General features: G+C 38.4%; 1 protein-coding gene across 1 annotated transcript in view; it reads left to right on the top strand.

The window, feature by feature from the left end:
* MAN1A2 (mannosidase alpha class 1A member 2) overlaps window positions 1–27,024 on the top strand; it is a 134,778-nt gene that overhangs the window by 52,697 nt on the left and 55,057 nt on the right. The window contains exons 4-5 of the mRNA XM_032182618.1: window positions 15,349–15,467; window positions 17,745–17,825. Coding sequence (XP_032038509.1) covers window positions 15,349–15,467; window positions 17,745–17,825 — 200 coding nt within the window. The remainder of the gene's footprint in view (window positions 1–15,348; window positions 15,468–17,744; window positions 17,826–27,024) is intronic.

Consider the following 27,024-nt stretch of genomic DNA (forward strand, 5'->3'; position numbering starts at 1 on the left):
GTCTTCTGAAAGTGTTGCCTATCAAACTGTGTAGTCAGTCAGCCAAAATCCTGAATAGTGCCTTTTCAGCAGTGGAGTCAAAGCATTGGTAGTATGGTGCTGCTTTTGAAAAGTGTAACTGGCAATTGATGGGCTTCTAAAGAGACTTACACGTAGATAACATGATACGAACCTTTATAGGTTCTGTATTGGTGAAACACAGATTATCTGCTTATTTGTAAAAGCTGCCTGCTTTTAAAAATCATAGATTTGTCATTTATTTCTGCCTTAGCAGAGAAGGTATGTTATTTTTCAGTTAACTTGATTTGCAGGTCTGCTAGTGTTTTTTGCAGCTGACCTTAAAAAAATAATTTTGGGCAGCTTAAGCTGCTGAAATAATTTGACAGCCTCATGGTGTTATTGTAGAGGTGGGGTTACATGGTATCTGGGGCAAGTTCTCATTGGAACACAAAGGATGTGAAAAAAAAAAAAAAAAGTCTGAAAGACTGGTGGGAAATGATGCATGTAGATAATGAGCAAGTACGACAAACCCTAAGCTTACTTTGGAAGGTTTTCAAGGCTTAGCTAAAACCACATCAGTTGCTAGTATTTTCAGATTGCCTTGCTGTAGTGTAATCTTGCCTGGGTTTATTCTTGGGGATCACAATAACTTTTTAAAGGTGTTTTGACCCAGCACTTGTTTGGTGACCCATAGGTGAACATTTTTTAGAAACACTGTTAAAATTACTCAGGCCAGATATGATTCAGGGACTTAAATTGTGTATTTGTGGCACCTTTTTGTTCAATATCTCATGAAATAATTACGGTTGCACAAGCTTTGAAGACCCCTTGTTAGGATTTAAATTGAGCTTTTTATATTGAAGGGTTTGTATTGGTCTTCAATTAAAAAAAAAAAAAGTTTGAGAACCTGAGCAACTGAATGAGAATCTGAATGAACCCAAACAGGGAAAAAAAAAAAAAAAGAAAAAAGAAAAATGATCATAATCGTTAGCAACTCAGAACACTGGCCTCAGCATAAATAGAAATCACTGTTTGTCATCTGACCTGATGCTTTTTGAAATGAGGGCTCTGAAATCAATTTGTGGGTTTGGAGTAATCTAAGAATAAAATGAAGATGTGTGGTTTGTCATGTTATTATAAAGTATTTGATAAAGTAGTGATACAAACTTGCAAAATTATAATCATCTCCATGTACTAAAAGTGCATTTCTAAACTTTGCACTTGGACAGTTTCTGTCTAGAGATGAGCTGTATTATGTGAAGATGATCTGATAATGTACACACACATAGATAGATACACATCTAAATATATTTTCAAGGATGTCAGTAGATCTTTCCATAGGGATAACTATGTGGAATTTTTAATTAGTAGACACTTGCATACAGACAGGCCTGTTCTCATGCACAAACATTTGAAAAAACTATTACTTCGTATTCTGTCATGCTATAACTCTCATGCCTCTATTGTGCTTTCATGCTTCTCCTGTTCTGTTATCTCATGCTATGCAAATGGTCAATTTAATCTGCAACATCTGCCAGCTGTGTTTTGGGATGTTGCATTCTAGGAAGAAGAGAAAATGGTGTATGAATTTACATTGCGTTTGCATTGTTGCCTTTGTTTTACCTAGTAAAGCCTTAAGGTTCCAATGCAGCGCCATTATCTCTCTCCTAACACATGACCAAATACAATGCTTTCTCTTTTACAAGGGTATTCTGTCTGGCATATTGAGTGACATATAATGTGCTTCTGGTTCATCTGTTTGGAAAAAATGAAACTTTGATGCGTAATGTGTCTTAACAAGCAAGATATATCACTGCAAACAACTTGAGGATTCAGTTGGGACAGTTAGTAAGCCAAACTTATTTTTTTCATTAACTTGCCAATTGATTACTTGGTTTCTACCCACTTGTTTCATGCATCCTGTTGCCTCGCGTAAAGCACAGCCCATCTCAGCTTTTTGCTACCAGCACCAGTGATAAACCCATGAGACCCAGGAGAACATCGCTGAGCCAGCTGCCTGCTACCAAAGAGAGCGTGCTGCTGCCTGCCTGGCAGAGCCTATGGCCAACTACTGCTGCAGCAGCGTGGGAAGCTCTCCTCTCAGATCTCTTTGTTGCTAAGCAATGGAGAACTGTCAGTGCATTTCTCTACGGTGCTGGAGAGCAGGAGTAGCAATGCTCCCAAGACCCATGGAGAAAATGCATTTGTCAGACTGCAAAGACGTGGGGTGGTTGCAAGAATAAGCTGAGTCAGGCAAAGGAGTTTATTTTCCCAGTATTTCTGGCAAGTACAGTATAGCTTAAGAGAATAATCCTATTTCTATGTGCAGTCTGTGATCTAGAAAATAAAAGGTGGAATACTTCTTGGTAGTGCTACAAGATTTTACAGATTTTTTTTTTTTTGTACTACTCTGGAAAAATATTTATTAGACATTTTTGTCTTCTTCCATTGTATTGGTTCTTGGGCTCCTTAAACTGCTCTGACACTATTGTCTGCTGTTGTCTGATTATTTGTCATTAACTTTTCAAGTTCATATAATTGAGCATGAGGTTTTGCAGGCCTTCCATTTTGCTGTATTTTTGGCTGTCAAATAACCAACAAATATATAAAAATAATGGAGACAAAATACTTTTTTACTAGGAGGAAACTAGATGATATACCCAAAGGGGTGTATCACACAAAGGGATGACCATTCAGGAATATGGTTAAAAACTCGTGGTGTCTTTTCATTGTAAAAATCATAAGGTAGAGACAGACAGTAGAAAAAACTTATGCTCAATGTCCTTTTTCTGTGTATGCCTTTAGCCTCTGATTCCATGTGGAGGATAAATAAAAGCAATAAAGGAATAATGTGTATGTGTAAACAAATAGGTTCTTGGCTTCTTGTCATTTTGATGAAAAATATAGCAGCAAATGAAAGGAGAAAGAAACTGCTCACACTAACTAGTGAAGAGAGCTAATTGCATGACGCAAATTTCAGCCTGATCTCTGTATTTCAGAAAAAATATGAAAAGATAGAAAGCGTATTTTACTTAAAAGTAAATGAAACTGGCTTTCAGACAGCCATGTGCAGCAATGATCTCTGCAAAATCAGAAGTGAATGGCTACGCTGAGACGATGTTGAACATTATATGCACTGGCAATGTGTATTTTTTTTCTCAGTAATGTGAATTTTGGAAATACAAAATTTTAAGAAAGTACATAATTGTCATGAATTACTGGCCTAATCTGGAATGAGGAGAGTGTTCTGATAATGCGAGAAAAGTTTCCTCAGGTTGGATGAAAGGTCAAACACGATAATTACTCTTCCACCAAAAACTGAAAACAGTAGGTGCTTATGGACAAAACGTAAGAACTTGAAAAGCACGTGGTTATTGGCTGTTTCTCAGAGTACTGTCCGGGCTTACGGAATTTTATGTGGTGTTACTGATTCTGGGCTCAGAGGCAACAAGTTTTACTTAATAACCTTTAGTTTATTTTTCCATTATTTTGTTGGATCTGTTTTTGAGTTTATGCAAACTTAAGAGCACCCACAATGTGTCATTACAAGTGGTTCCACAGCTTTGAACTTTTGAACTTTTTTTGGTTTTGAACTGTCTGCACACTGTATTAGGTAACAAATTTTGGTGTTGAAGCAGAACCTGAAGAAAACATCCATAATGAATCTTTTCCTTGCCTTTCATGAGTTTGTAGAACTGTACATAGCCTCAGTTGTGTGTCTGTCTTCTATGGAGATTATTGGTCTAAGCCATTTCTCATACACAGGTGTTTTTACTCCCTATACGTTGCTGTCTCTTTACTCTAATGTTTTCAAATTTTCCTGTTGAGAGGGAAATCAGCAACTTTTTGTTCTGATTGTTCACTGTTCCTTTTTTAATTGTACTTTGCGTTTTTCAGACAGCTTATGGAGTCTAGAATGTCAATATAGGATGGCTTCTTTGTGTTAGCATTCCTTTCGGTATCCACATCCAGAGTGTACACCATTTCCAAATCATAGAATCATGTAGAACGGCTCAGGTTGGAAGGGACCGTAAAGATCATCAGTTCCACACCCACCCTGCCATGGGCAGGGATGTCACCCACTAGATCAAATGATTTATTAATATGTGCAATAGCATGTATCCAAGCATTCATCTCTGTACAACCTCACTGGTGATTTCCCTTCACAGTAATTGTTTATTTGTACTTTACTATCTTTTAAATCATTATCCATTTGTGAGAGAATAATTTTCTCTTATCCTGTGACAGTTTTTTCTTAAGAATCTTTAATAGTTGTTCTCACATATCTTCCAAATCTATTCTCTAGTTGGTTGACTTCTTAGACTTAACGTTGTTGCTAACATATAACTTCCCTCTACAATAACTCTTGACTCTTCCTCAGTTCATCTAATTTAAATTTCTGCTGATGCTGCTAATTGGGCAAGTAGTATTTTGTAAACATTACTTTGCTTCACTGCAGTAGAGGTGGTGTTTTATTCAGAATATGGCTCTAATTTCTCTAAAACTTGCAAATGAGTGCAAGAAGGATGCAATTTCTCTGTTCATTCGCTCTTAATTGCTTACAGTGCTGGTGCCATAAAAACAGCTGTAGTTGGCTAAGAACATTTTTTAAACATTACTACTGTTTTGTCAAATTGTCATGTGTGCCTATGCATATGAGGATATTTCACCGTAAGAAGCTGTTGTCTTCTGTTCTTCCTTTTAATACTACAGTATTCCCATGGAATGCTTCATGCCCAGTGTGTATTAACTCATGTACTTCCTATTTAGATTCAGTCATCTCAATAGCTTTTTTTTTTTTTATGTGTTTCTGAACTGATGATGCTAAATGTTATGTTGTTACTCAGAAGATTGAAAACTCTGCCTTTAAAAAATATATAATTAAATGCAAATGCAAAGTGAGATTAGACAAGCACATCTCTTCCAACCTAGAAATTCTGTGATTCTGTGATTCTGATCTTATTTCTGTAACCTGCTTTATAGAAGAGTGAGGTTCACATCTACATCAAATAGTAAGGAATAAATTAAATCATTAGAATTCAAGGTTCAAGATCATGTGGAGAATTTTTATGATCTCTAGTACCATCATATCCTGCTTTTCTCATATAAACCAGATTATTTGCTCTGCGGAACAAAAAATATGTTTCCCATTGGGAATCTTTGGGCTTCCATTTGTTTTGGTTTGGTAATTATTTAGATTGCAGGACTGCTATTCCTGAATTTTAACTCGTTTCCTATCATTTGGAATTATGAACAGAACGTGCAATATGGAAAAGAAATTAAGAATGTGTATTTTGGATGGTGTTTCAATATTAAGTAAACAGGCGTGACAACTAAATAAGGATTAGTATACTTGAACTTTAAATACGTAAGGACAGCAGCGTGAGCATGCATACAGAATTGGAGGCAGATGCAAGTATGCTTTGCTGTCATCTGAAGCCTGCTGTGAGGCAGCTGTAATTCAGAAACTGCTCAACCATGTGAGTGCAGCATTGTGACTGTGCCTCATATACTTTGTCTTCAGTCAGAGATTATTCATTCAAGGTTTGCACCATTCTGATGAAGTTACATGGCTATCCAACTGAAATTAGTTCTCCTTCAGTTTAGAGAGAGTTTATGAGGTGGTTTGGACCAAAGCGTGTAGAAGTGGCCCGTATTTTTGTTTATCTGAAGATGGAAAAGTTTATGTGACATCATAACTTAGAGGAGTGTCTTTTGTGATGCTTTTCCTACTGCATAGCTGGTAAAGAAGTTTTGTTTACAATTATCTGTAAGAACTTGTATCTTTACAATCTTGAAAGGTCAGTAGTTAGCTCACTTTGTATGTGAGGTGCAGGAATGCAGTTCACACAACCATTCCTGAGTCCAGATAATACTTGGCTCTCTTATTTACTGTCAGATATAAGTTTTACCATGTTTGCTGCTGGTTTTAACTGTCCACTGCCTGCATTTAGATTCTGCAAACTTCTGAGCCATTGTTCACAGATACTCTTCCCTTTAGAATTTCATTTCCTGATTTCTCAAAATAAAGCTGCTCCAGATGTGTATTTTTATTTATTTTTTTCATATGTGTAGCTCATTGCCATCGCCTTCACTTCTCGTCTGTCATTCTGCCTCTTCTCTGACACACTTCCATCCTCTCATGTTCCTCCTTTGTACTCAATTTAATGCCATCTCCTCTCCCTTGTTGCTTTCTTACTCCATAGCTCATTCTCATCTTTTCCTTCTCACACTGAAGCCTTTTGTTTATCACTAGGTTTCATCCTTACACTAACTTAGATCGTATTTCCAGTGTTAGTCTTACTTATAGGCTACACACAATCCATTAATTCCTCCTTCTGTCTATAGTAATTCAGTTTTCTGCTTATGCTTAAAAAATACAAATAAAAAAAAAAAAGCAAAGATGATAGAGAAACTTGATGATAGAGAAAATGAAAACAGTCTGATACTTATATGCCAAGCCCTATTAAACTTAGTTATGTGTATATTCAGGCTTTGTACTAGAGGGACTGCATTTAGCACTTGTATGAATTTTGAATTAAGCTGAAGGACCAAGGAGGATTTATTTGGAGAGCAAAGCAAAGCAATCAGGTGAAGTTCACTGAAGAGACAGGTTTACTGTAATATAAATTCTTAGGCAAAGATTTTAAATTTGAGTCTTTAGGACGTCGCTATTTAAACAGCAGTTTAATTGATAGTATCCACCTGTAGGTTCCCTTTTCTATAGATTCAAAGAACAAAGACTTAGCATACACTTCAATGCTTCATTCCTATTACTTCCTCATTTATAAAATAAAGCAAAGCATTATAATCAATTATTTAATGTTGTTTATATGCTAAAATACTTTAAGTGTCTGGTAGAAAAGATTAGGGACTCCTTTTCATGCTGTCTATTATCAGCAAATTAACAGAACTAAGCAATCAACAAGCTTAGTGTTTTGTTCTGCTTTTTTAATTAGTCTAAAATTTTAAACACAATTGGCTTCTCCATGGATACTTAAAGGCTTATTCAGTGCATTTTAAGGCTGAGCTGAAATCATACGTTGCAGTTTTGTATGAAATGTATTGTTTCATTGACTAATTCTGAGGCACTTGTTTTCACGGTGGAATTAAATTCTGTTCAAAAGTTTAATTCATTTTCTTAAACATTATCTTGTTCATTGTGAGTCATTAAGATATTTTACAAGTGGTATGCTCCAGTAGTGGCAGCTTTATTGCCAGAGCCTCATTAAAGATAAAGACGACTGGTTTGATAATTGTTTGCTTTTAATTTTCATGTTGTATATTTTTCTGCCAGGTCTGTAATTGTCTATCACATTAAGAAATCCTGTTGCTGCAGTTTAAATTAGATTCTTTGAATCTTTTTAGATAGAAATTGCTATACTTTCCCTAGATCTGTATAGTCTTGCCCAGTCTGCATGTTTTAGCCCCTCTCAAACTGGCCAGGCAAGACTACTGATAATGAGAATGTTTTTTTAAGACTGTAATAACTCTGTTTAGTATCAGGTTGAGTTTATCAAGGAAGCATTTTCACTCCCATGCTAGGGATTAATATACCTTCCTGTGTGAAAAATAACAATGATAATCTTTTAGATTCAAAGCGTGCCAGGGAGGGTTTCCTTGAGGAGGTTCGAGATTTCCCCTTTTGTTTCTGGAATCACTGCAGCAGGATAGGGAGGATCCGCTCTGAGCTGGAGCACATTCCAGACATTGGGATAGTGTGGCTGTAGTGCTGTACCGTGCTGAAGTCCAGATCACCCACTTGAGCGGAATTTTAACTTTGAACTATCCTCTCAAGACTGTGCTCCTCTTAGATTCTTTCTGCAGATTGATTCCCCTGGTGAAACACGCCAGTAATCAAAGATGTTCTGCACCAGTAGAAGTAGGTTCTTCTTCCAGCAGATGATGTCTGTCCAGGGCCATGAAATAAATGAGAACTGGGACTTGGTCACTGTGACAAATACTGTTTCTGCCACAAAAGGTTTGTTAGAATCTTAAAGTTTTATCCATTTTATTTTATGATATAGAGTCACAGAATGCTTTGGGTTTAAAAGGACCTTAAAGATCATCTAATTCCTCTACTTCCATGAAAGGGGCATCCACAGCTTCTCTGAGCAAACTGTTCTGGTGCCTCACCACCCTCAGAGTAAAGAATTTCTTCTGGATATCTAATTTAAATCTGCCCTTTTTAAGTTTAAAGCCATTATTCCTAGTCCTGTCACCATACTCCCTGATGAAGAGTCCCTCTCCTGCTTTCTTGTAGGCCCCCTTTAGGTACTGGAAGGCTACAATGAGGATATAAGGCAATTGTCTTCAATAACATCCTAGGTACTTGTTTTTCTTCAAGCAATCTTAACACTTTCTTTAACTTTTATGGTTGGTGGTGTTATCTGTAGATTGACCATGTAAGTAAGAAGAAGAATCTCTAATAGATTCCTTTATATTTTTGTCACTGGTTTAGGAAGTATTAAAAACCTATCTTTATTTTAAAGGAACTAACGAGCATTCCACTTTTGGGTCTTTCATGTGCTGCCTTTTCTACTTGATAAAGTATTTCTTTTTCAGTCATTGCATAAGATTGAAGGGTGAGAATGGTTACAGGTGCCAGTTAGGCCTGTTGTATATGACTTTCATTGGAGAAGGAGTGGCCTTGTGGTTGTCTTTCCTTTTCACAGAATCACAGAATTTCTAGGTTGGAAGAGACCTCAAGATCATCGAGTCCAACCTCTGACCTAACGCTAACAGTCCCCACTAAACCATTTCCCTAAGCTCTACATCTAAACGTCTTTTGAAGACTTCCAGGGATGGTGACTCCATCACTTCCCTGGGCAGCCTGTTCCAATGCCTCACAACCCTTTCAGTGAAGAAGTTCTTCCTAACATCTAACCTAAAACTCCCCTGGCTCAACTTAAGCCCATTCCCCCTCGTCCTGTCACCAGGCACGTGGGAGAACAGGCCAACCCCCACCTCGCTACAGCCTCCCTTGAGGTGCCTATAAAGAGCGATAAGGTCGCCCCTGAGCCTCCTCTTCTCCAGGCTGAACAAGCCCAGCTCCCTCAGCCGCTCCTCGTAGGACTTGTTCTCCAGGCCCCTCACCAGCTTCGTCGCCCTTCTCTGCACCCGCTCAAGCACCTCGATGTCCTTCTTGTAGCGAGGGGCCCAAAACTGAACACAGTACTCGAGGTGCAGCCTCGCCAGAGCTGAGTACAGGGGGATGATCACCTCCCTAGCCCTGCTGGTCACACTGTTTCTGATACAAGCCAGGATGCTGTTGGCCTTCTTGGCCACCTGAGCACACTGCTGGCTCATATTCAGCCGACTATCCACCATCACTCCCAGGTCCTTCTCTGCCTGGCAGCTCTCCAACCATTCCTCTCCCAGCCTGTAGCTCTGCTTAGGGTTATTGCGCCCCATGTGGAGGACCCGGCACTTGGCCTTGTTGAACTTTTAGGCTGGTTTCCTTGAGTTGGTTGTTGCAGCCCTGCTTTGACCTAGAGTGCACTTTGATAATGAGAGATCCATTTGAATACACTGTGTTTCCTTAAATTTGTGGCATCTGTGGTCTGCCTAATCAGAACTGTTTTAGCAGTGCCATGGTGTGGGTCCACCCTGCCTTTCTTTAGTACTTGGTGCAGACTTTTTTGTCATGTAAAAACTCTGACAGGGAGCTTCTTTAAAAGGTCTTTGGATAGATGTGAAATGTGTTGTAATATTCATGTGTTAGAGCACAGCAGACAGAGTAAAGGGGAAAGAAAGAAAAAATACTTTCTATAGTTCTAGTTACTTGAAATCTGTTGGCCATACAAATTACAGCTTTGTTTTTTCTTGAGTCTCATCACCTCTTGCAGCTCAGTACCACATGGCCACTTGCTCACTTCCCATTTCACCTAGTGGAACTGGGGAGAGAATAGGAAGACCAAAAGCGAGAAAGCCCTTGGGACAAGATAAAAATTGTTTGATAAATGAAGACAAAGGAATGTCTGTCTGCCTCTTCCTCCCTCCTTTGCACTTAGTTTTTTTTGCTAAGCATGATGTTATACAGTATGGACTGTCCATTGGGTCAGCTTGTGTCAGCTGTCCCATTTGTGTTCATCTCATCTTCTTGCCCATATCTGGCTTACCGACTGGCAGAGGCGGAATGGGAAAAACCATAAAGCCTCAATACTCTGCAAAGACTGCGCAGCAGTAGCCAGAACTCTGGTTGTGGTATCAACTCTGTTTCAGTCACAAATACAAAACACAGCACCATGTGGCTGCTATGAAATAAACTTATTCCATCCTAGCCAGACCCAGTATAGCTGCTCAGCCCTCAATTCAGGCTAATAAAAGCCCTCACAAAAATGTTTTCCAGTAACAAGATTTGTGTGTGGTATATATGTGTTTAAGTAAAGAATAGATGTGGAAGACAGGTCAAATAATCAAAGTATCTGTGAAGTACCTTCTTGATGATTACTTTTCAACTCAGAGTGCATTACTGAAGTTTTGCTGTCAAAAGATTTATCATTTTGTTCCTTATTTATATAATGTGGCAATGTCTCAAATTTTGAGGTCTTCTGTGATCATAATTCATCAGAACAGCTTGTTCGGTTTCTCTAGTACCTCAGTGCTCACAGTCTTTTCAGCTTCTGCATAATAAATACACTAAGCAGTTCTGTAGCTAGTATGAAACTTTATAAATCTCTACACTTAACCTTATGGTAGAATGAAAATGGGCTACTTATTGTCTTCATATTTCTTTTGTCATGGAACACACGACAAGATTTTTTTTTCTAAATACTTTGATAGTCTCTTGTGAGACTTTAAAAAGTGCAAGTAAAGCAGTTCTTCACCTAGCACTTCAGCATATTGAAAGAATTTTAGAGGAAAGAAGTGGAAGACCAATTTTCTCTTAATGGCCCTGCTGCTTACAGATAGTCATATCATTTGCTAGGTATTTCAGACTCTGGATTAATGTGCTATCAGACCAAGGAATTATTTGTCTAATCTCAGGAAACTGAAGTCTATCTAAATATAAACCTGACTTACTATTTTGCAATCCTTTCAAATAATATTCTTGCTTAATGAGTGTGCATAATTTTGTTAATAGTTGAGCTATTTTGCTGCTCAGTTCCTTCCATTAGCTCATGATGGATGTTCTGTTTTATTTAGAAGAACGAGTATTGCATTCATTAGGCAAACTTCATTAAATTTGGAGTTCAATCAACTAGAACTGTAATTATATGAAGAGGAAACTTCCTAATCTGACATTTGTAAAACTGAGCCCTTTTGGAATCAGTTATTACCTTATGCAACATGACCAATGAGCCTTTGTATTGAACAGAGGTGGACCCTGGGAGGAGTGCCTTCAGCTAGGGAAAGTGTTATGTTCTATTATGATTTAATTGTTTTATAGCTTTTTTAACCACAATGAGACATCTGCTCTCTATGTATCAGGAGCAATAACGCATCATATTGGTTAAAGTGGTAGTAGGCATGCTATACTCCTCTTAACTGTTATCTCTTTGTTTATAGTGTGCTGTATTACTTTTCAAATAACACGCGCAATTTAAGTCCATGACTACCCTCTTGTCCTTTAAGGCAAAATTTATGAATCTTGTCATGGCTATGAAATTTTAAAAACAAACAAATGAACAAAAAACCCATACTGTGTTATGAATGGAAAATGACTTACTTTTGAGAGTTCATGCTGAATGGTTTGAATCAGCATCAGGAGTGGGGAATTATAGCTGTCTATCCGTTTTAGTCTATTTTCCCTATAGCACTGTGTGAGACCCTAGTACAGACCAGTGATCTTTGAACTCTTCCTGCTTCAGATTTCAGCTGTTGCCTTACTGGTACAGCAATGCATTTTAATATGGAAGAAGATAGCTATAACAGCATCATTGCCTATTCTGATTAGGTTATGAACCACATCGCTATGATTCTACGAATTCAGCAGAAGCTTTCTGTATTTTGGATCAAGTTAAGAATGACATCTCCTACACAGAGACATCTGGAGTCCTCCAAGAGAGAGAAGCTGAAAGCAATTCATTAATTTGAATCTCTCACCCACCGTAGCAATAGTTTTAAGTTGAACCTATCTTGCAACATAGGGTGGCCAAGCTGTTATGTTAAGATTGTTATTCTCTGTAATGGAATTGGGCACTGAGCTGAAGGTGTTAAACCTTACAGTACTTACACACTGCACTGAATTAATTTTCTGAGAGTTACATGGATGCCTGGTGGCCACCTTGTCAAAGGATATGTCTTTATGCCCAGATGTACCCTCTGTTCTTGTAGATACAAGATTTCTGGGAATGAGCTTCATGTTTTGGACTCCTGCCTCTTGATGAAAGGGGTGCACAAGAGTGGAATTAGCTTGCTTTGTGCTGCCTGATTGACACTTAAACAGGAGAAGACTGGGTAGAGAATCTCTTGCAACATGTCTTCTGTCATCTCTTGACTTTTGGAATTGTGTTCAGCTCAAAAGGTTTAACAACCAAAGAGTGCTCTTCTTAGTCTTCCTCAGGAATGATGTGCTGGTGAGGAGTTAGGATTAGTTATGTAAGAATATGCTATATGTAAGAAGAAAAAGGAAAAATAAACCAAATAGAGGTGAAATAACAGCCTACTTATAAGAAGAGAAATGAATCTATTTTTATGTGTTGGGATGTAAATGCTGTTCTTAAGAGACCATTTTAAGAAATGATTGAGCTGTCATTTGTAACCCAAAAGCTACAACCATATTGATCTGCATCTCAGAAACAGGTACCTGTCACTGCTCAAGGAAGTGGCATGTATGAGCAACAGTGGCTTTTATCAGTAATGTTTTGCTGGATGTTTGTGGGTCTAGGAAGGATAGACATAAAAGAGGAGAGAGAGAATCAAACAGGTAGCACAAGAGAGAGCCTGAAAAAGCTGTTGGAGAGTGGCTCAGAAGATGCTCCAGGTATGAACCTACCCCTTTAATTGACTCTTGGGGGAAAAATGCTGAGAAGCTTGCTTTGTTCTGTTGGACTGTGTGTGTTTTTGTGACTGCCAACAGTGCTAGAGGGTCTTGTGTGAAACAGGTTGTCATTGTATCCCTATTCACTCAAACACCGTGTGTATTTGAAAACTGTTTTCATTGTGGTTTAAGTAACAGTACAGAAATTACTTTGAGTGCCATAGCGGTGTAACACATTCTAACTTTATATCAGAAATACTTTGTCAGGTAATACTGAAATCAGTCCTTGTGTTATGGTCTGATTGGTGTGTTTGTGAAGTGAAAAATTAGATAACTGGTCATATTAGGCTTACGAAAAGGTACAAAGTTAAGTGCATGCTGTTGTTCTGCTCAAAGCAAACCCTATTGCAAGCAGTGGAATCCAGAACTTAGCTGGAGGTGTTAAGCTGTGCAGTATGTACGCACTGTACTGAATTAATTTCACTCCTGAGAGTTATAGGTGTTCCTGGTAGCCAACTTGTCAAAGCATATGTCTACTAATTAATCTTAAGAAAGGTAGTATATCCTTATCTATACATGAATATTCTTAATGCACCACTGCTTTCCATATCTGGTTCATTCAAATTCATTAAAATAGTTACACATCTATTTTTGAAGAAATTAGTTGGCAATTATTTTGTGATCAAGACTGTTGTGTTTAATTTTCGTTATTTAGAGAATGAAATTCCTGCAAATGGAATTAAATGTGCATGCAAGTATCAGTCATAGGTGTTTAAAAGAACTACTATGGAGGTGATGACTCAATTGAGTTATTGTAATGCATGAGGTAAAATAAATAAATAAATAATCCCTAAATACATGAAATGCAGGAATAAATGAATAGAAACAAGCAAGCAGCAACACTGCCCTGTAGAAATTAAATTATGGATGAAAAGCACATTAACAAAATAAAATTGGGTTAACTTTTTAATGGACCACTGTCATAAGATTGTTAATCATATAGTTATTGTACCCTTCATAGAATACTGGTATGAACAATGACATTTGGCTATTTTGTTACTGTCTAGGAAGTTTTATACACTCCATGAAAAATAAATAATCCCATGCATATCTAATTATTTTGCATTCCTCCATAAAGAAAGACCTCTGCCTAGTAAGTGAGTTGGGGTGGCTTTAAAAGGTTACAGTTTGTCCTGTGTTGTTTGTCGTCTTTTTGCAAGAGGATAGGAAGGCTCTGCAGGGGGACCTGGACAGGTTGGATCAATGGGCAGAGGCCAGTGGGATGAGGTTCAGCATGGCTAAGTGCCAGGTCCTGCACTTTGGCCACAACAACACCATGCAGCTCTACAGTCTTGGGGCAGAGTGCCTTGAAAGCAGTGCAGTGGAAAAGGATCTGGGGTGCTAGTTGATGCTCGCCCAAACGTGAGCCGGCAGTGTGCCCAGGTGGCCAAGAAGGCCAATGGCATCCTGGCTTGTATCAGGAACAGTGTGGCCAGCAGGACCGGGAGGTGGTTGTCCCCTTGTACTCAGCTCTGGTGAGGCTGCACCTTGAGTACTGTGTTCTGTTTTGGGCCCCTCAGTAGAAGAAGGACATTGAGGCCCTGGAGCATGTCCAGAGAAGGGCTATGAAGCTGGTGAAGGGCCTGGAACACAAGTCCTGTGAGGAGCGGCTAAGGGACCTGGGGTTGTTTAGTCTGGGGAAGAGGAGGCTCAGGGGCGACCTTATGGCTCGCTAAAGCTGCCTGAAAGGAAGGTGTGGGAAGCTGGGGGTCAGCCTCTTCTCACAGGTAACTAGCAACAGGACAAGAGGGAATAATCCCAAGTTGTGCCAGAGGAGGTTCAGATTGGAAATTAGGAGAAATTTCTTCTCAGAAGCAGTCAGGCATTGGAACGGGTTGCCCAGGGAGGTGGTGGAGAAACCATCCCTGGGGACATTTAAGGAAAGGTTGGATGTGGCTCTTAGGGACATGCTCAGTAGTAAATGTTGGGAAATGCAATGCATCAGTGCATGGATTGTTTTATCTCGTTTACCAATTGTTTTATCTTGTTTTTGTGGGTTTGTTTTTAAACACTTCTGCCCTAGAATTCCTAATAGTTTTTTGAATCTGAATTTCTTTCTGTCCCTTAATTGTTACAAAGGGGAGTTGCTCATGTTAAGGTTATGAAAGCAGGTAAGTTTTTTTTTATGTCTTTAGTCATTTTTTCTCCCCAGATTCCAAACTATGTCAGAGAACTTAAGCTTTGAAAGGGATACACTCCTCTTTTGTAGCTGCTTATTCCTTGCTCAGTTGGACTATTTGTTATATTGTCATCTTCTAGTAACTTTGCTTTGCAACTGCTTGGGATATTTTCTCATGCCTGTGATGTTCAGGAAAAGTGATGAAATAATCAGTTGTAATAGAAATCTTTATTTTTGTGTTTAGGAAACTCACAAATGGGTGCTACCATAGTAGATGCACTGGATACTCTTTATATCATGGGGCTTCATGATGAATTCAGAGAAGGACAAGAGTGGATTGACAAAAATCTTGATTTCAGCGTGGTGAGTAGAACTTACCCATCTTAATATTTCTCTGGTCCCCTTCATGGTGTTCTGATGGAGGGGGAGAAGTCTTTCAGCTAGAGTTTAAAAAACTTGTGATTAAAAGTATTAGAAGTTGATATGCAAACTTACGTGAAGTGTTCTGTTTCTAGCTTAATATTAAATAAAGAACACCATTAACTCTCCAATTGTAATTAAAGATATATACATATAATATTTTCAAAGTACAAAAAGTGGATAATGGAAGAAAAGGAAGGTGATCAGTGGGAAACTACAAGGCTTCTACAGAAGAAATGATTGCAGGAAAATAAGAGTTTACTGCTCATAGTAGCTTGAAATAACTGAGTTGTGAAGGAGAATTTCTCCCCAGACAAAATGAAACATTGGTATACAGTCAGAAATGAGCAGATGTTTATTATTATTCTTATATTAAATCCTACATTTCAGAAAGGGTTTGTTGGCAATTTTGTTTGTTTGTTTTGTTTCATACATTTCCTGTCTGGCAAACATGAAAGAAATTCTACTTTCTGCCTTTTTTTAGTTAGTGCCAAATAATTATTCAGTATAAAACTGAAGACCCTAAATGTGTCAGAGATGGTGCAGACATAATGGTGCCATTATGGAAGGTGGAATAAATTACTACCACAGCTTTTGTCTGTTGTGAGGAAATCTCTATAGAAATTTGCAGAGTTAGTCTAGGATTTGGGTGAAATAAATTTGCATGACTCACTGAGGTTAAATTACAGCTTCCTTTGTATCAGAAAACATTTCTGAAGGTTAACAAGTTGTCTTGTATATGCAAGACTTGAGTGATAAAAAAAAAAAAGAGTTCCTCTTGAATTCTTTTACTGGGAAATACAAGTGACTGGTTTCACTATACACTGTACTGTTCCTTGTGTGATTCATGACTTTAATAGGTATTAATTAGAATCATACACTGCATTGTTGGTATTTTTCTTGTGTCATCTGTATCTGAATTAAAATACATCTTTTACTAAAAACCTATTTTTGTGAGTATTTCAAACTTCAGACTTCTAATCATCAGAACTGTTAGAGGAAATCTTTATTTATATAATCTCTTGGAGATAATGTGTGAAAAATATACATATTTTGTATACATGCAAAATGCATGATACAGCTATAGTTTCCATAGAAGTAGTGTTAAAGGAAGGATATACAGGTTTATATCATGTCACTGGTGTACTCACTGGTGGGAAAACTTGTGTGATAGTGATTTTCTGGATAAATTAAAGCTTGTTTTATTTCAATGTGTTTTGATAAAACAACATGTGTGTCTAATGGGTTGAATGAATAAAAGTTTATGAAAGACATGGGATTAAGCAAGCAAAGGAGTGAGTGGGGCTCAGAGGGAGGCAGAAAGACAATAAAACTAGGTAATTCCTCTTAGTTTTTCAGATTGGGTTACATGAGTCAAAATGTACCAGTGAATTTAACCCAAATATATTAATGTAGAGGGAGGCAGTAAAGTGGTTTCTCTTCAGCTGCAAAACCACTGAGAAGCTCTTGTTGTTACACCATTGAATACATAAAGGCTGTTCCTTGATGGAGAGTATCTTAAAATGAAGCTCTGAATTTGCACATTGGTAGTTCATGTTAAGAAAACATGTTACAGGAATTCTCTAATTATTCTTCTACTTTGTCCTGTAAACCAGGAGATTCAAAGTTATGTTTAAACATAAGAGAAAAGGTGCTGCATTATGGAAATGTACTAAATGTAAATGTTGCTTTCTCTCTCACCGTCCCCAAGCAACTAAAATTGTACTCTGTAGTGATAATATGATCAGAGAGTAGGAGAAAAACTAATTTGATGTTTAAAAATCAGTTGATGCTAGAGCTGGAATTAGCATTGTGTCATGAAGGCATTTACAGGAATTTTGGTATGATTTAACATATTGAAACAGTACAAACCCTTACATGTATATTGGTTTAGCATATAGAATAATAGAATCATCTAGGTTGGAAAAAACCTGCAAGATCATTGAGTCCAACCATCAACCTGCCCTACCGAGTCCTGTCACTAAACTGTGCCCTTAGTGCCATGTCCATACCTGTCTTAAATACTCCAGGTATGGGCACTTCATCACTTCCCTGGGCAGCCTATTCCGGTGCTTGACCACCCTCTCCATGAAGAAATTCTTCCTAATGTCCAAACTGAACCTCCCCTGGCACAACCTGAGACAGTCTCCTCACATCCTGTTTGCCTTTTTTCTTTGATTAGAGAGTTGGTTAATTACTTACATTTTCTTTGTGTTTCAGAATTCTGAAGTGTCTGTATTTGAAGTCAATATTCGCTTCATTGGTGGTCTTCTAGCAGCATACTACCTTTCAGGCCAAGAGGTAAGGATACTGGAAGGTGTCTGTGTCATGTAATGTATTTTAGTAAATCAAGTTGCACATTAAGTTTTTTTTAGAATCTTGGTATATCATGGGTTTGCAAACTGATTTCACAGTAATGAGTTACACAGAGTAACCAAATTCTTTGAGTATGGAATCTATAAAGTTGGTTTCCGTGCCCATTTAAGCTGATTTAGGACCCTTTGTTAGAACTTTGAAACTGTTTTATCAAGATGCTTTCAAAAGAAGTCCACTTCAGTAAACATCAACCTGAAATGTCAAATCACTGTTCTTTAGTGACAAAAATAACTTGTTTTGATATTCTGTAACTCCTCAAAGCTAGAAATAATCTTTTTGTCACTTTTCTTGCAAGGCTACAGGTTTGTTTGACAAAAGCAGTACAACAATCTTCTTGCTATTTTCTCAGTGACAAACTGAGAAATATCAAGCCAATTCCATCCCACTTTTCAAATTTCTGTTAAAAAAGATTGGAGATTTACACTTCTGAGTGCTTATCCAAAGGCGTGCTTAGATTGAAAGGATGCATATACCCAAAGACTTGCAATCACAGATGACTTTGCTCTTCCCATAACATTGTTGCGATTTCATGCCTCATTGCTTCACATACTTTAATGGAGCTGGAGGCTGACCCAACCTACAGATTAACTCATAGCTCTTCTCACATCTTAACAGCTTTCTATCTTTTCATCTGTTGCCTATGTCTTTTTATCTTTTGATTTTATCTTTTTTTTTTTTAATTATTCCTTCCTTTTTTTTTTTTTTTATTTTAGCCATTCTGTAGTCCACTACCTAAAACTTTAGGTTTCCTGCCATATTTCACAGGTTAAGGTTTGATATGCTTTCAGGTATCCATACCTATTTTTTCCCTTTGTTTAGGGGACCACCACATACATATCAACAAGTTCTCATGGATTTTAAGCCTGCAACCCTAAGAGGAACCAGAAGAAACCCCGTATTAGTTGTCTTTTTATGTATTTGGCATCATCCTGGGACCCATTAATTTTCTTGTTAGCAGTGAGTTCATTTTGGAAGAAGAGCGTAGTGACAGAGTGCAAATCCAGCAGGTATCCTGAAAAAATTGAGAGTACATTTTTCATCAAGTACTACTTTTCATCCTTGTTGTTGTCAACATTCTTCAAGGACTGTGTCTACAGAGTGATCAGTTGCAAGCAGTCCTTTCTGTTGCACTGATTTATGTGGTCTGTGATAGAGGCCTAAACGAAAGAAGAAGCACAGAATTTTGCTACTCCATTTTATTTGTAGTAATGTAAGAGCTGAACAACTTGTGTTCACGGCAGTGAGTCTTTCTCTGCCTCCAGAATCTGTCAGGCTTAGGTCTGACATCAGAGATTACTGGCAGCTCAATAAAGTACTAAGTCAAGTCCCTTTAAGTACTGAAAAGGGGCTCTTTCAGTACTTAAAGTGGGTTTATGAAAAAAAAAGGTGTAGAGAGAAACTTTTTACTTGGATAGATAATGATAGGACAAGGGGGAATTATTTTAAACTAAAAGAGAAGAGGTTTAGATTGGATGTTAGGAGGAAATTCTTCATTCAGAGGATGGTGAGGCAATCCTATAGAAGTTGTAGATGCCTCATCTCTGGAGGTGTTCAGGACCAGGTTGGATGGGGCCCTGGGCAACGTGATCTAGTGGGGTGGCATCCCTGTCCATGGTAGGGGAGGTGGAACTAAATAGTCCTTAAGGTCCCTTCCAGCTCAAGCCATTCTATGATCCTATACTTTGCCCTCAGGGAGTGGTCCAATGTTGCAAGTCAACCTTTAAAACCGATAGCTGTGGCAACTCTTCAGGAAGACAGCCTTTATAGCAGCTATCACTTGTGTCAGAATAGCAGTGAAATTCAAGCCCAGTTACTTTACACTTTTGTCCTAACAAAAGGCATAAAAATCCCTGAAAGATCATCCCAAATATTTGTTTTGAGCAAGCTTCCAAATTTCATCTGGGTCAGCATTATTAACCTACCAGTTTTCTTCTGAAGACCCCCAGAACAGAAGCTTTCTTTTGCTATCAGACATAAGCAAGGAAAACTGCTTGTAGCAATTTCTGTAGGAAAGATGTTTCATGGAGAGTGGTCTCAGCTGCATGTGGTTTTCAACTTGTGTCAGGGAGCAGCTGGAGCTGTTAGGAGGCATTGCTGTTCTTACCTTTAGTGTAATGATCTCAGCAGCATAGTGAAGGATGATTCCTTTCCAAAAATCTGTATTTCTGTCACTTGTAGCTCAGATCACATTTAGTACTATGTGATCACTGAAGCCTTCAAGCATTGAGTAGTGCAGTCCCACATCATCTTTTCAGCTACAAACATTGATCCTGTCTCTGGATAACTTCAGCTAGATTGTGCCCCTTGGAGTCATCTACCGTGAACATGGAAAACCTCAGAGAAAGAACAATGATCCCTCATCTACAGGATTACTGAGATAGATCAATGCTATACCTCTGCACAAGCACCTTAGCAAGAACCCTTTTTCCCCAGTATGCAGATGGGTGCAGCCAAACACTGCCAAAAGCATGTGTTTGCCTGCATTTGTAAGGCTGGGTACTCCTTTCCCTTTCAGTTCCTTCTAACCACTTGAACAGAGACAGAGCAATCTCCTTTGTGTAAAGAATTTTCATCAATACATTTTATGTCTTTCCTTCTCAGAAGGCTTTTATTCTCTTTCTTAAATTTTGACCACTGGACTGATTTTTGCCACTTAAAAATATTTCTATGGCATCAGTTTCACCAGTGGATTTTAAACACTTAATAACTTGTCGAAGATTATTCCTGTCAAGTGATTATATATTATCTTTATTTTCCAAAAGAAGGACTCATAAACAAGCGTTCACGCTTCATTTCTTTCAAATAGTTTGGCAGATAGGACTGCTTCTGGTACCTGAGAGACTACTTAATTTGCCAAGTTGGATGATTTCTCTGTAGTTTATCAGCGTGAATGAGATAAGCAGGGAAACTTGAGACTTTTCAGTAACTGAAGCCAGTAGAGAGAGATCTGCCTCTGAAGAGAACTTATTGGAGTCACTTTCCCATTTAAACTGTTGGAAACAGACTGCAGATCGCCATCAGGAGAATGAAGTAGCTGGGGAGAGAGACCTAACCCAGACCAAGAGAGTCAGAGGAATATGGTGTTACATGGATTTCTGTCTGTTTCACTGTGCACTTTTTATTTTATCCATATTAAGATGGATCCTTTCACTTTGTGTGTTTTCATTATCTTTCAGAGATTTGCCTTTGAGAAACTAAGTTTTTTGAGTCTGAATAACTCAAGACAGTTGACAATATTTAGCTGAAATTTTGATTTGAATGTTTTTATATGTGACATCACCTTTTGTAGTTAATATACATTTGGAATAATCTTAGTTATGTCTTTTTACAGACATGCAGTCGTTTCATGTTTTCTTGCTATTTCTTCTTTAACATTGGGTTTCAGTGTGTAAGCTTAGGTGTGTGGGTTGTTTTTTTTTTTCTGATCCTCAAGAATCATTGCTTGTTTGAGATGCTTGTTCTGTGGGGTTTAAAAATTGCATCATCACAGGTGTATTTTATCTGAGGTGCCAAATTCAACTATGTCTACCCACAAAAGAAAACCTGTCCAGTAGGTGTGTGAGAGGCATCTGGTTCTTTGGACAAAATGATGGATGAATATCTGTATCTGTAGTAATATGATATTGAAAGGAGCTTGTTACTAGGCTGCAACTCCAGAATGTGTTCACTAAGGTCGTTCTTTTGAGCATAGGTTTCCCCCTCCAAAGCATATGTGCTGGCTGCATACAGTGCCACAGGTGCTCTTCTGTGCCAGATCTGACATGAATTTGGTCAGTAGGTTATAGGTTGTTTAGGAAGCATCATTCTGTTCTGCAAGCGCATAAAATGCAAGCCCAGCCAGAGGGGAGATCACAAAGGAAGAGCAAGTCATTACTCGCCTTCTGTACAGCAGGCTGTGAAGGTGTGTGTGTCTAACACCTGTCTTTACATGCACCCAGGATGAACCTTCTATTTTTAATCATTTCTGTACAGTGGTACTGGATGTGTCCTATAAATGTTTGCTCATTAAGGTATTCACTATTCTTTGTAAGAGAACCTCTTATACTAATTTCAGGCATCATCAGTTGAGTAGTGGATAGATTTGTGGATAAAATACAGGAGATACTTGCTGATCTAGGTTTGCTTCAATGAACAGAAGCACGATGTTACATGTGCTTGGCTCTACCCTTTCTCAGAAGTTAGTATTCTGAGGGCCTGTGACCCTCAGTTACAGATTAGAGTTCTTAAAACTCTGAAAAATCCAGTACATGTTCTGAAGCAAGATGAATCAGAACAAGAAGTGCTGTAGCTGGTGTTGGTCTCTGTAAACTCAGATGTAACTCTCTTGACTAGCATCTTGTGGGAAGTCTGTAATAAAACCAAACATGGAGCCCATGGCATCTTGCTAGGCCTCCCTATAGAAGTTCAGCAGCAACTATTTGCAGTAGGATTCTGGGGTTGTTTCCAGTTGTTGTGTGTTCCGGTTTGTAAAGCAAGTGATAAGCAGGATTAGTAAGTGATACTTATAAGCTTTGCTTAGAGTTTACTTGATAGTAGTCCATAAAAAGGTTTGTGAGGTATGCTGGAGTATGCCCCGTTTTGCTGTTAGGAGAACTAAGCATCTTATCTAGCACGAACAGCATTTGTCTGTGGAGAGAGTCCTTAAGCTACTTGTTGAACTACTTGCTTTTTTCATTAAGTGGAGCTTCACCAGTTAAAACTTCTGATGTGACTGGTAGCATAAAGTATTTCTGCTAGCAGTAACACATGGGATGACAGAAGCCTGAGGATTGACAGTGTCAGTTGTTATAGGGAGTACACTACACTCACACTTGAGAACTAGCATCAAATAAAGAAAACAAAGCAAATATTATTCTAATAGCTGTTGTGTGATGGTGGCTGGAGGACATTTTTGCCATTAAGACAGTTATTGTCTGCTGCTGATTTATTAATACAATAAAAGGGATAGCATACTGTTTTATTTTTGAAGAAAGTTATTCATGACATCTGCAATATGAAAAAGATTAATGATTCACTGTGCTTGCGTATGCCAGCAGTTCCTTTACATGGTTGTTTTTCTCCTTTTTATAAACACCATCAAAATGACGCTTCTTTCTGGGCATGATACTGTAGCTTGTTTGGATAAATTCAACCTGAAATCTGTCATTTAGAATCGAGAGCAAGAGCTGTAATCTGTCCAATGGTCCGTTAACAAATAATCAAAATAATCCTTTCAAGGATTTTTTTTTAATTTTTCCAGGGAACTGACATGCAGTGTTTCTCCTGTTCAGGAAAATTCCTTAGTAAAATTGTGTTATTTACACCAGTGGATATCCCTGACAACTGACCAGCATATGTAAAATCTAAGTCTTCAGTAAGCTAATATATTTCGTGAACTGTTTTCACAGTTGTCTTGCCTGTGCTTATGAAGGGGCTTATCTAAATTAAGTTTGTCAAAAAGTTAAAAACTCAGAAGAGATGACAGCACTGTGTACGTCCTGTCCAATATTTTCAGTTTATTGCCATGAGATGAGCTGCTTTTTCATAAATGATCCAGACAAGTCACAGGTCTTTAGCAACCTGAAAAAAAAAAAATGTTTTATGGAGTTTTAAAGCAGTGCCATGTGTATGCCCACTGTAGTGCAGATTATAAACTTCGGACAATTTCTGTTTACTAGGCTTGTAGTAAACATTTTTTTGACTGGCAAATGATACTTCACCTAATTTATTGCTGAATCTTAGTACTGCATAACACCAGAAGAGGAAGAAAGGAAGAAGAAGCTGACTTTATTGTAATTTTGTTGACTACTGTAGGTTGAAATGAAAATAGGTTTGCCCGTTGGTGTAATATGCCTTAACCTTAAAGCATTAGAATTAAAGGATAAGCTGTTTTAACAGTAAAAATAGGATAACTATGCAGTGATAGCCACTCTTAAAACTCTTAAATAGAATCATAGAATCATAGAATGCTTTGGGTTGGAAGGAACCTTAAGGAACTCATCTAGTTCGAACTCCCCTGCCATGGGCAGGGACACCTTCCACTAGACCAGATTTCTCCAAGCTCCATCCAGCTTGTCATTAAACAATTCTATGGATGGAACTTTGACAACTTCTCTGTACAACCTGTTCCAGTGTCTCACCACCCTCTGAGTAAAGAATTTCTTCCTTATGTCTAATCTAAGTCTACTGTTGTTTAGTTTAAAGGCATTCCCACTCACCCTGTTACTGCACTCCTCGACAAAGAATCCCTTTCCAGCTTTCCTGTAGGCCCCCTTTAGGTACTAGAAGGCCACTCTAAGATCTCCCTGGGGCCTTCTCTTTTCCAGGCTGAACAATCCTAATTCCCTCAGCCTGCCTTCATAGGAGAGGTGCCCCAGCGCTTTGATCATCTTCGTGGCCTTCCTCTGGACATGTTCTAACAGGTCCATGTCCTTCTTGAGCTGAACACAGCACTTGAGGTGGGTTCTCACGAGAGCAGAGCAAAGAAGAAGAATCACCTCCTTCAACCTGCTGGCCACGCTGCTTTTGATGCAGCTTAGGGTACAGTTGGATTTCTGGGCTCTAAACCAGTTCACATTGAGCTTCTCATCAACCAGCATCCCCAGGTCCTTCTCCTCAGGGCTGCTCACAATCCATTTTCCACCCAGCCTGTATTTGTGCTTGGGATTGCGCCAACCCGGATGCATGACCCTGCACTGGACCTTGTTGAACCTCATGAGGTTCTCCCAGGCCCACCTCTGAAGCCTGTCCAGGTCCCTCTGGAAGGCATCCCTTCCATCCACTGTGTTGACTGCACCACACAGCTTGGTGTCATCAGCAAACTTGCTGAGGGTGCACTCAATCCCACTGTCCATGTCACTGTCAAAGACGTTAAGCAGTGCTGGTCCCAATACTGATCCCTGAGGAACACCACTTATTGCTGATCTCCACCTGGACATTGACTGTGACTCTTTGAATGCGACAATCCAGCCAATTCCTTACCTACTGAGCAGTCCATCCATTAAATCTACGTCTCTCCAATTTAGTGACAAGGATATCATGCAGGAAAGTGGCACATGCTTTGCACAAGTCCAGGCAGATGAAGTCAGTTGCTCTTCCCTTATCCACCAATGCTATAACCCCATCGTAGAAGGCCACCAGATTTGTCAGGCATGATCTTCCTTTAGCAAAGCCATGTTGGCTGTCACCAATCACTTCCTTATTTTCCGTTTGCCTTACTGTGGTTTTCAGGAGGATCTTCTCCATGACCTTGCTGGGCATAGAGGTGAGACTGGCCTGTAGTTCCCTGGTCTCCTTTTTTTCCATTTTTAAAAAAGTGGGTTATGTTTCCCCTCTTCCAGTCGGTGGGATCTTCTTTGGTCATGTTACTGTAAAGGGTTATAATTGCTAAGAAAGAATAGGTCATTTGTCACTACCTGCATGCCATGTATTTCTTGATGACTGTGTCTATTAGCTTTTTGCTCCCTCTTTAGTAGTTTTAACTGTCATGCTGATGGGCACTGATAACAGCAAGCATGGTAACGTACCTGTGATTTTTCCACGTGTTTCATTTATTTGCATTGATGTCGACATTGTAAATGCTAATTTCTACTCACTGAGTTTTCCTACAAGAACTTTCCTGAGAAGTTTAGCTTCTGCACTGGAGGTTTTCACACTTGATCTCATTCTGAGAGGAAGTATGGTGTTCTTTTTGGACAACTGAGAGCACAGTTCTTCTGGCTGGATTGTTGAGGCTGCCCTTTTCCCTCTAAAACAAGAATAAAATTCAACTCCAGACATGATCACATTTTAACACAAGGCATCTTTGGTTTTGCATTTTGGAACTTCTTTGCATTCAGTGCTAAATTCCGTCTTTAAAAAGGAGTTTGAATATTAAAAAGGAGTTTGAATATTAAAAATAAAAAAGGTTGCTAAGCAAAACTACTAAAACTAGCAAGAATTCACTAACAAAAGTTGTGTTGCCTCTAAGCATATGTACACCTATCATGTGATAAAACTGAACTCTTCAAATCTATTAGGTATCAAGAGGATGCTAAGCCATCTGCAGTGGTTACCATATTACAGTTGAAAAATTGGAAAATCAGCAAACAAATTTGCACAGAAATGACCGAGAAGTGCTCTGGCCTAGTAATTATTATTTTGTTTTTAGTTTCAAAATCCAAAATTTCAGATACATGCCTAAACCAGAAGAATGTTTATGTTCAAAAAGGTCATTTAAGGTGACCTAGGTATCTGTGTCAGTCTATTTTCACTCCTTTTTCCCCACCCCAGGAATTCAGTTGATGAGATCATCAGCATAAAAATGATTTGGTAATAAAATGGCTCACATCAGAATGTATAGCTGACTGTTAATTTGCCTATGTTGAAATGGTAAGTAAATAGAAAACTATTGAAATTCAGTCAACTGGTCAATTTGGCTTGTACAGTTGAAGTCAGTTTTAATGTTACCAAAGTTGTACATGCAGACTGTTAGTTATAAAAAACGAACACACGGAAAACAATGACCCACATTGTCCAGACCAACAGAACAAGGGAATGTGTTTTGAGTATTCTGACTGAAGAATATGTGGAATTCGCAGAAGACGAGCAGCTCAACTCGAACTTTTTATGTGAAATCCTGTGGCAAAAGACCTGTAAGCATTTGGATTTACAGAACAAGTTTTGAATATGAGGAGGAATTTACTTCTGTTTAAGTCATTAAAAAAAAGGCCAGTGTTGGTATGCTCTAAACTTATTGGAAATCATGTTTTAAAAAGGATGTGTAGAAACAGCAGAAGTAGTAGAAAAATCATCAAAAGGTAGAGGAATCTCCTGTACACATGAATAGTCAGTCAATATATCATAGGTAAATCAATCCAGGTATGTCACTCTGTCAGCAAATCGTATTTAAATTAAAGTTGGTAATTATTCTTTATTTTATACAGAAGTTGAGATTGTTGCTCTGAGCCTTTTTGATTTTTTGATTGCATGACATAAAAGAGGAAAATCCTTGTTACATCTGGCTGTAAGATCTATAAATTATTCTTCAGGAGTTTAGGATATTTCTCCTACCATTTTTCAAAATAAAAGTTTTTTCTAGTGTCTTGCAGAATTTATCCAAATATGAAGATTTGGTACTTACTAATTCATTGCTTATAGCTTGTGT

Source organism: Aythya fuligula, chromosome 1, assembly GCF_009819795.1.
Source record: "Aythya fuligula isolate bAytFul2 chromosome 1, bAytFul2.pri, whole genome shotgun sequence".
Taxonomy (NCBI): domain Eukaryota; kingdom Metazoa; phylum Chordata; class Aves; order Anseriformes; family Anatidae; genus Aythya; species Aythya fuligula.